The 11,178-nt window shown below is 42.5% G+C and overlaps 1 protein-coding gene across 1 annotated transcript; it reads left to right on the top strand.

Moving 5' to 3' along the window:
• The first annotated feature begins 2,121 nt into the window (after positions 1-2,121).
• LOC137980568 (high-affinity lysophosphatidic acid receptor-like) lies at positions 2,122-3,093 on the top strand. Its single transcript, XM_068828026.1, has one exon. It carries the CDS (start codon positions 2,122-2,124, stop codon positions 3,091-3,093), a length of 972 nt encoding a protein of 323 aa, XP_068684127.1.
• The last annotated feature ends 8,085 nt before the right edge of the window (positions 3,094-11,178 follow it).

Here is an 11,178-nt window from a genome sequence, read left to right as displayed (position 1 = left end):
TCTGTGACCTCGGTCTTGAAAAAGCTACAATAAAAGCAAGGTGACACACGCTAACACCAACCCGGTGTGGCCGACTCATCACGCATGCGCGCAATCATTTCACCCGGTCAATTAGCAGCCATGGACAGCTTTTTTTTTTTCGTGAAAAACACAAACTCCTTTATTCACAAGATAAAAAAATCCTATTTACAATCATCATAAGAAGAAATAAAGTATAAACTCGAAAAAGGTCTCTCTAGGGAAAAACAAGCACCTTTAAAGATCACTCGGAAGGCACAGGACTCGGGCGGATCAGCCTGCGAGCAGGCGGAACGTCGCATTCTGACATCTTAGCTGGAGCTCGCTTCATAGGTTTCTTGCCAGTTTGTAGTTGCACACAAAACTTACACTGAACTTGATAAACAAAACGAGCCATATACTGATGAGAATCAACAGATAAACCATTCTTCTCTATCACATGAGAAACAAAGTCAGTAACTCGAGCGAGAGACATGCGGATCACGTCATCATGGGAGAAGTCGCCTAGAGCAGAAAGAAGATATGAATCAATGTTATCACGATGAACAACAACTGAAGACCTTGAAACGGGAACCGAAGACGGAGCAACTGAGGTAACAGGTTCACTATCAGAAGTAACAGCAGACGATGCAGGAACAGTAGGAACAGAAGAAGGAACCTCAGGCGATGCAGGAGTAGAAGGAGTAGAAACAGTGGACACAAGAGCAGGAGACACGGAGGCTGAAGACGGCGAAGTAGAAACAGACACAGGACCAGAAACTTTAGCAGGAGACACGGACACGGAAGACGACGAGGTAGAAACAGCAGGTGCAGAACAAAGTGGCCGGGTTGAGGAGGGGCAGCCTTAGCAGCAACCTCCTCATCACCAGATGCCGTTTCTCTAACATCAGATGCCATGGAAGCACCATCATCAGAATGAAGAACGTACTCAGGACTATCATCGTCACGAGCTAGAGGACCACCAACAAGAACTTCTGTGCCCGGATGAACAGAGCCCCAGGCGTGCCTACACTCCCTAGCCAAATGACCGGGCTGATGAAAACGACGGCACAGACCAGAGAGAGGGCAGTTTTATGAGGCACGATGAACAAACTTACGACAGACGGAACATTGAGGTGGCTGACCAGCATACCACGCACGACAAGGAAAATCATGAACACCAACAAAATACGGCACTTCATTGTCCAAGGCTATCTTCATAACACAGTTGAAATTGTAGAGCGTTGGAAAACCATCGAACGTACTAAGCTTAACAGAAAGGACTTTACTAAAAGAACTTAAGAAACTGGAGACATCATCGTCCGATACTTCTGCAGGAAGATCTCGAAGATGGACGGAGCGAACTTTCGCATCTGCATGTGAAACACGAATAGGCGTTTCACCGAAAGACAAGCCACGCTGAATCACTTCGTCACAAGATTCAGTGTCCTGAAAAGTCAAGCGAACAAGACCCGGACCACGCAGGAACTGAACAGCCACGAGCTTTTCATGGTCAACAGCCTTCAGCAACTGTGGTAAGACAACTGACAAGCCAACGTAACGGTAAACGTCCTCAGGGAAGTACGCCAACAGACCATTAGGGTACGAGGAAAAGGACATGGGGCACACCCAATTTAGGGTTGGGTCCACGCCGTTCCCTCCAGGCAGGTACTTAGGACAGGACCCAAAAAATAAACAAAAAAGCCAATTAAACACAATCACACAGCAGTTTTTTTTCATGAAAACAGCCTTTATTCACAATAAAAATACACGCCATTCACAAATTAAAAAGCACAAAAAATTCACTAGAAACTAAGAGCCGGAGTAGGCAGCTAGCCACAAGGGCCTGGGGCCCTAACAGCAGAGTCCATGAGCAGAGCAAATTCCCTGCAGAGATCCCCGGATTGTGGACACTGCGAACAGCGCACGGACAAATGGAATCCATGACCCAGATGTACTTCTAAATATTGATATGAGGAAATCCATTCACCATGGCACAAAAACCGTCCAAGACGCAAACATCATGGAAGCGAGAGAAAGAAAACATTTCTATTGAAGACAAACGAGGAAAATTGTTTTTAATTAAGTGAGTAATCAAGCGGTGACCCAGCATTGAGCTAAGCCATGTGTAACAGAACAAGATGGTTTTCTGTGGCCAACAACAACTTTCGTTGTTGTGTCACCGAAGCAGCCGACATAAAGTACAACACTTACGTTTCCATTATTTTCGCAAGCAGCATCGTTTTCCTTGTTTTGTCCCCCGTGGCAGTGGTGGGAAATGCATTGATCTTGGCAGCGATTTGGAAAAGGACATTTCAGAGGACGTGGCTTCACCTTCTTCTTAGTGGTTTGGCGTTCAGTGATTTTTGCACAGGACTCATCGTTCAACCATTACTGGGTCTTCTTTTTTTTCTGTTTCTTGACGAGTCAGGTGTAGTAGACGCTCAAAAACACTTAAATGCCTATATCGTAACTTATGTTGGGCTCATGAGCGAAACATTCTTTTCCAAGGTCGAATCAATTCTTCTAACGCTGTTGTCCATTGAACGCTGGCTACATATGAGCAGACGGTCCTTAATGATGACACCTCACCGCCGTTGCCTTGCAGTCACTTTATTACTAGTCGTTCCAGCTTTTTTTGTAGTGTCAAATGTTGTTCAGTATTTGAGGCGTGGAAGGTTAAGTGTGGCTTTAACTATTATCAATTTTGTGGTTATAGTGCTCTGCTACTTGATTACGTCATTTGCTTACTACAAACTCTATCGAATAATTCGTCAGCACCAGCAACAAGTTCAAGGGAACCAATCTTCTCAAAATTTTGGACAACCGGCAATAAACTTGGCTAAATACAAGAGGTCTGTCAAGTCTATGTTATACATTTTTGCTTTATTTTCTGTCACTTTAACTCCGGTCGTCGTAGGGATGGCTTTTTTGTTAAGCAGAGCCGAGAATCTTTCTTGCCTGGAAGCATCTGCAGTGTTTTATGTTTCTCTATCGATTTGCTTCTTATCTTCATGTCTTAATCCAGCTATTTATTTATGGAGAATGAATGAAGTGCGTGAAGGAGTTAAGAGTTTATTCTGTGCAAATGACTAAAACAAAACTATGTTTATTCGAGGACTGAAATCGATGGTTTTGCTTTTCATATTGAGAATAATCTCGGGTTCAAAAGTCGGAAACAGAAATCATGGTCGTCTTCGTCCAATTATGTGGTAAATGTTGTGCAGACACGCTTTAACATGCTGCGCGTTTTTGGCAATTCTCGTCCTCTCCAACGTCGTACATCGCAGAGAAAACTATGCGAGAAATTGTAGCTAACTAGGATGTACCTTCTGGTCCAGTTATGGAGCATTTTACACAAAAGTAGCGCCATACGACTTGAATATGTTGCCGAGCTCTTCATGGGCCTACAGCAAAACAAGCGTAATTTGCATCGACTACAAAAGAAGACCGACGATTGCTTTCTTGACACGTTCCGGCATTAGACGACACTGCCAGCCATGCGTATATTATCCAAACACCGTGGCTACATTCCACGTGCCCCTGGAGGGAGATGTGGTATTCAAGCTCAACCCCGCCCCAAGGGACCATCTTTCGCACTCTACCGGTTCAGCACAAAAGCCGCTAAGGCCCAGGGTTTCCCGATAATGTCGCAACACAGGAAACCTTGTCTCGGTACCCTGTGTCCCGCAAAACTGCTTTGGCCGGCTGCACACGCCTACGACTCTCAGCCTGGTAAACGTGCGTTCGGTTAGACCTAAAAGTGCTGATCTCCTGGAGCTTGTTTGTGATATGAAATCTGATGTCATTTGTCTGACTGAAACTTAGCTGACACCAGACGATGTTGCGGCTAGGAACCAGGTCACCCCGTCCTGTTACGCGCTGCTGGATCAGCCTCGCATAGGTCGAAAAGGCGGTGGTCTTGCTATCTTCTATATGGATAACCTCTCAGTCAGTCGTGTGCGTGGTGGCGAGGAACCTTCATTTGAATACCTTGAGAGCGTTATTAAGTATGAGAAATTTCGGGTCAGAGTGATATGATATGATATGATATGATATGATATGATGATATGATATGATATTTTATTATTTATGCACGGTAAAATCATCAGCTAAGATTACAAACAATGCTAAAATCTAAATTACAAAAGGTAAAATTTTAAAATGATTACAATAAAATACAAACTAGTTAAAATATAAAATATTTAAAAATATTTAAAGTTCAAGCTATAAACTAAAAGCTGTTTTCCGTGAATGCCGTGCGTTGGACTTAAAGAATGTCATTAATCTTGCGTTTAAATACCCCCAGAGACTCTGTGTTCCTTATATCGCATGGTAGACTGTTCCATAATGTGGCGCCATTGTAGCTAAAGCTTTTTCGGTAATAATCAGTGCGCGGTAATGGAACATTGAGCTTATTTTCAGAGTCCCTGAGGACATAAGCAGAGTCACGCCACGTAAACTTTGAATACAGATACTCCGGAGCTAGCCCGTGCAGACATCTAAACACCATAGTGGCTTTATGAATTTCCTGCTGGCGTGCAAGATTTTTCCACCCTAAAGACTCGAGTAGCTCAGTTGCATCAGTATCATAGTACTGAGCTGCTGGATTGTCAACATATACCTCCCGCCCTACTCAGAGACACACCCTGCGACGGTGAATACGTTTATAACCGAATTCGGGCATTTCCTTGAATCAATCATTCTCTCTACCCCTTGTGATTGTCGGCGATTTCAACATCCATGTCGATGACGCCAATGACCCAGAGGCTGCTATTTTTCTGGATCTCTTAGAGTCAATGAACCTGAAGCAGCTCGTCACCGGGCCTACGCACGAACGCGGCCACACATTGGACTTGATAATCACGCGAGAGACTGATACTGTGGTACATGGAATCCCTTCGATCGGCCGCTTCTTTTCAGACCACGCTGTTGTCACCTGTCGGCTGAACTCGATTAAGCCACCTGTCCCTATGAAGACCGTTACGTACCGGAAACTAAAAGCAGCGGACATAGGTGAGCTGAGACGTGATCTGATCAACTCCAGATTGGCTGACCGGTTTCCTGTTGACCTTGATGAATTAGTACACGCATATGATGATACTCTGGCATCCTTGACTGAACGGCATGCACCCCTGCGCACTCGCACTTTCACCAACAGACTGCGCATGCCTTGGCTTAATGATGACATTAAAGCGGCAATCAGGGAGAAACGCCGTACTGAACGCAAATGGAAAAGGTCTGGTGTTCACGAACACTTTGTCGCTTTTAAGCGCACAAAGAACTACGCATCACTGGTTTTAAATCAGGCCAGGTCATGCTACTTTTCTGACTTCATAATGGACAACAGTGTTAATCAGGCAAAGTTGTTCAGGACTACCAAATCTCTTCTATACCAGCCGAGGTCATTCACTGTGCCACCTGGCTCTGATGTCGTCTCCCTGGCTAATGAAGTTGGGGATTTCTTTGCTGACAAAGTCTCACGGATGCATGCTGCCCTAGATGGTAATTCGGGTGCAGTCGACGATGACGGTCTCGATAATGGTAACTGTTCTGTCTCGCTCGAAAAATTTAACATCTTATCTCCAGAGGATGTAAGACCTCTGATTTGTCGCGCAGCCAAAAAGTCTTACCCACTGGATCCGATGCCAACTACTCTGGTCACTCAGTGCCTTGACGAGCTGACTCCTGTACTGACCACTATGATCAACACCTCGCTTCAGTCGGGTCATTTCGCTTAGAAGTGGAAGGAAGCTTTAGTTAAACCCCTTCTGAAAAAGGCGGGTTTGGACCAGACGAAGGCGAACTTGCGCCCCGTGAGTAACCTGGCATATGTTTCGAAGCTCACTGAATCTGCCGCTGCCACCCAGCTAGAGAAACATATGCTTGAAAATGGATTGTACCCTTTACATCAGTCCTCCTATCGAAAATACCACAGCACTGAGACAACATTGTTAAAAGTGCGCAACGATACCCTACTTAATATGAACAGTCAGCAGGTCACTCTACTCGTGTTACTTGATTTCAGTGCCGCGTTCGACACTGTAAATCACAGCATGCTTCTTAGAGTGGTCCGCTTTAAACTGGATGCGACGGTTGCTGCCTCCACGTCTGTGACGAACTTAGGTTCATATTTTGATAAGAACTTTACTATGGCCAGGCATGTTACTAAAACCTGTAGCTCAGCATTTTTCCACCTTCATAACATTAGGCAGATAAGGAAGTTTCTATCACACGAAGCCACAGATACACTTATTCACGCGTTTGTTACGAGTAAAGTCGACTATTGTAATAGCCTTCTGTACGGTCTTCCCGCATATCAAATCGCTAAGCTGCAAAGGGTACAGAACGCGGCAGCGCACTTAATATTTGAAGAGTCTAGGTTTTGCCACATAACCCCATTGTTAAGACAATTACACTGGCTGCCTGTCCATTACTGCATAATATTCAAGATATTATTGATAGCTTTTAAAGTTATCCACGGGCTGGCTCCAGAATACCTTAGTTGCCTTGTACGTATCCGGTCTCAGGGGAGATATAATTTACGTAGCCAAGAAGGAATCATCCTTGACAGATTACATACATCTCGCAGGACCTAGCTATAAGACACTCGGTGACCGCGCCTTTAAGGTAGCGGCACCGAAACTTTGCAACGATGTACCGGCTACTATTAGGAACTGTGTTAGTATCTATAGTTTTAAATCAGATCTCAAGGCCCATCTCTTTAAAGAAGCATTTTTAGAATAATTCTTTTTATTGTTAGGATATTAGGCTATTATTTCTACTATTAATTGTAAATATTATTATGCATGTAATTCTTTTTGATAGTATAAGATTGTAAAGCGCATTAGATCATTGCGTCATGGTAATGCGCTATAGAAATCAATAAATCATTATTATTAATTATTCGTAATTGCGTCGATATGATAATAATTCAGGCATAATAAACCTTGTTACCAAGGCCAATCTCAAAATGAAACATCTGCCACCATTACTCAACCGGTCACTGGGCGCTTTGGCCAGCCAAGCTGCCGTGCATTGGAATAGGTACAAAAACATTTAAACATCAACTCTGTTATAAAGAGAGGAGCAATGTAGCAGAGCCTGACACGAAAACAACCAAAAACCAGCAGGTGGAAAAAACCAGAGAACGTGTACCCCTGACCAAGGCAGTGGGGCGACCCTTGGTGTTCTAGGGTATCTTTTCATTGAAAAACACCTTTTACAATGTAAATGAACATAGAACACCAGCGTTGCTATATTTTAACTCCTGTATTTAAACATTGAGTTATGAGGCCGTGTCAGGGGTTATCGGGATACGGGATAGCATTATATAGATAGCATTATAGGGATACAAACCAAGGGAATTAACGGGATACAGGAAATTTGGGCCATAAATAAATGGAATCCGGGATACGAAGTTATTGCATGCCTCAGTTTCAAAGCGAGTCCTGGTGCACAATCATTCAAATGAAAATGAGTTCCGTGTTCTTATGTAAATCAAAGTCATTTCCCTTTCAATGGTTGAGCAACAAAGATTCACTTCGTGACCGAGACAAACTGCACCTTGGAAATGGTCCATTTATTTCCCTCGCTGGCGCAGAAGTCAGGTGCGGTCGCAAACAATCAATGAACTGATCAATGAAGTGAGCGTTCACTTAGCTTCCGCTTGAATCAAATAAAAGTTCTCAAAACAACGAACGTAGTGACTGCTGTATACAATCTTCTTTTTCTCGTTTGGAGAACGATCCAGAAACAATAGATGATATTCTTATGCAAATTAGTGGCAGGGTAGTATTTAGAGGTAAAACTACAACTTGAATGAAAGGCTGTAACTTCCCCATTGCAAAAAAGCGAAACAACAGGTTTAGTTAATTAATCTTGAAAACTCTGAGCCGGCAACGACATTGCATTGAAATATGTTGAAATCAGATTTAATAAAGATTATAGATTTCTATCATTTGTCCCTCCAAATAAAACACCCATGTTATTTGCCCGAATCGAGAAAATTATTTTTTTTTCTTGTTGGGTACTACTGTTAAATCCTTTCAGTTTTAATTGCAAAAAGTAATATATTATTTACTTACATTCCAGATTAAAAAAAATTGGACATCTCGCATTATTATGTGCGTGGTTTGTAATTATAATTGTTGTTAATTTACGGCTTTTCACTGAAATTCATGAATTCATTTTCTTTATTTATAGAATTCTGAGTATAGGAGGTTTTCACGTGACGTCATTGCCGCCATGCTAGTGGACGAAAACAAAAGATCTTTCATTAGCTTCTTTTGTTCGTCCACCAGAAGTCATACATCTCTCTATTGTTATTGGTGTCCCTAGAGGTCGGTTGAAAACGTCCTATTGTAGTCCGTCCTTGTGGTGGGCACAATATCAATTGGAGCTTTACTCCGTCGAATTACCCTCATAACCAAGCTTACGATCCTCGCGAATAAAGATCGTTCCTGCCTAATGAAAAATGTAACTTGTGATAATCCTTATCAGCCTAAATTGCTATTTTTCCGGCACGTAGCAGAGGCCTGGTTGAGAGTGGCAAGCGCTTGGAGTGCCAAGTGATCGCGGTTTGTAAGAGTGTGAGCCGGGCACTCTACGGTCAGCTCAGCCTTCGCCGTGTACACAACTCCAGCTTCGTATATCACGCGGAAATCATGAAAGTCTCATGCCTCCGTTAAGATGTATACGATAGCTTTCATTTACATTGTAAATAGTGTTTTTTTTTTCAATAAACCAAACCCCTAGAACCACAATGGTCGCACCGCTGCCTTGGTCGGGGGTACCATTCCCCGGTGTTTTCCACTTCCTGGATTAAAGGGTGTTCGTGTCCGGCTCTTATGAATTGCTCTTCTCTTTATAATAGAGTTGATGTGTAAATGTTTTCGTACCCATTCCAATGCTGAATAAATGGCACGGTAGCTTGGCTGGCCGACGTGCCCAATATATCATTTTGGTCAAGTGTCCAGTTGAGTAATGGAGGCAAAATGTACTCACTCACTCACTCAACGTCCACTATAAAGGAATTAAAATATCACAACGCTGGTGTTCAATGCTTCCATTTTGAGATTGGGTTGGGTAACAAGTAGGTTTATTATTCCTAAATTATTATATTGAGGCATTCAGTCAGCCGGGGTTATCATTCCGCACAGAAAGAGATGTGAGGTAATTACTAAGGCGATGGCAACTACAATAAAGAAGACCGACACTTAATTTCTGTTTCCTTTTGAACCCCGCCAAGAGTGACTACCGTCAAAGCAGGACCGTAGATCTCAGTGCTCAAATAAACGTAGTTCCGTTTAGTCACTTGCACAGAATAAACTCTTAACTTCATCGCGCAATTCATTCATTCTCCACAAATGAAGAACTGGACTAAGAGATGGAGATAAGAAGCAAATCGATAGACAAACATATAGCACTGGAAATGCTTCCAGGCAAGAAAGATTCTCGGCTCTGCTTAACAAAAAAGCTATCTCTACGACGACTGGAGTGACAGTCGTGAAAGAAAATAAAGCAAAAATGTATAACATAGACTTGACAGACCTCTTGTATTTAGCCAAGTTTATTGCCGGTTGTCCAAAATTTTGAGAAGATTGGTTCCCTTGAACTTGCTGCTGGTGCTGACGAATTATTCGATAAACTTTGTAGTAAGCAAATGACGTAATCAAGTAGCAGAGCACTATAACCACAACATAGATAATAGTTAAGGCCACATCTAACTTTCTAAGCCTCAAATACTGCACAGCATTTGAAACTATTAATAAAGCTGGAACGACCAGTAATAAAGCGACTGCCAGGCAACGGCGGCGAGGTGTCATAAAGGACCGTCTGCTCATATGTAGCCAGCGTTCAATGGACAACAGTGTTATAAGAATTAATTCGACAGTGAAAAAGAACGTTCCGCTCATGAGCCCAACAAAAGTTATGATGATATAGGCATTTAAGTGTTTTGGAGCGTCTACTACAGCTGACTCGTCAAGAAACAGAAAAAAAAAATAGCCAGTAATGGTTGTACAATGAGTCCTATGCAAAAATCACTGAACGCCAAACCACTAAACCACTAAGAAGAAAGTGAAGCCATGATCAATGCATTTCCCACCACTGCCACGGGGGACAAAACAAGGAAAAGGATGCTGCTTGCGAAATAAATGGAAACATAAGTCTTGTACTTCATTTCGGCCGCCTCAGCAAAACAACAACGAAGGTCGTAGTTGTCCAATGAAAAACAACTTGTTCTGTTATACATGGCTAGGGCTTAATGCTAGATCACGTTTTCTCACTTGACTTAAAAGCACAGCTGCTCGTTTGCATTGAAGAAAGATAATTCCTTTCGATTTTCGTTTCCTTTTGAGTCAAAGCAGGGTTAATGGGCCAAATTTCAAGCTGAAGGCAGGCAGCGAAGACTTATCTCCTAACAGCTGGCACGAGTACCGCCGACGGAGTGCGGCAGCAAGCAGCAAAGTCTTTAGAATGGAGTTCCCAATGACTGAAGGGTATATTATATTTGATCTTTATGTGGAAATGCAGCATATTTATTTATTTATTTATTTATTACAAACGTGACTATTTCAAGAAGAATTGTAAAATTTCACCAAACGCATACTCTCAACCGCTATTTCTCAAATCTTTTACTTCAAGGACCACCAACAAGAAGAAAGACATCAAAAGCAAGTGGTATTAAACTTTGTTAATTAACTTAGGATCATTATAGGCAATAAGGTAATTTTTGTTTTGGATTTTTTATTTATTTTGAAAAGATATACTTACAGATACTAGTGCTTACGATTACAACAGCAACTCAGGCTTATCTAATTCCTAGATACTATATTTCATCATTTTCTTTATTTATAGAATTCTCAGTATTGTAGTCCGGCCTTGTGGTGGGCACGATATAAAATTGGAGCTTTACTTCGTCGAATTACCCTCATAACCAAAGTTGTGATCCTCGCGAATAAAGATCGTTCCTTCCTAATGAGAAAATGTAGTTTGTGATAATCCCTGTCAGCGCAAATTGCTATTTTGCCAGCACGTAGCAGAGGTTGAGAGTGGCAAGCGCTTGGAGTGTCAAGTGATCGTGGTTTGTAAGAGTGTGAGCTGGGCACTCTACGGTCAGCCTTCGCCGCGTACACAACTCCAGCTTCGTTTATTCTTGTATCGCGCTGAAATAAAGCC

Source organism: Montipora foliosa, chromosome 12, assembly GCF_036669935.1.
Source record: "Montipora foliosa isolate CH-2021 chromosome 12, ASM3666993v2, whole genome shotgun sequence".
Taxonomy (NCBI): Eukaryota; Metazoa; Cnidaria; class Anthozoa; order Scleractinia; family Acroporidae; genus Montipora; species Montipora foliosa.
This window is presented reverse-complemented; position numbering and strand designations above follow the sequence as displayed.

What these genes read in the sequence shown, in the direction of transcription:
- LOC137980568 (XM_068828026.1), top strand. Translation starts at nt 2,122, where the DNA reads ATGTGTAACAGAACAAGATGGTTTTCTGTGGCCAACAACAACTTTCGT.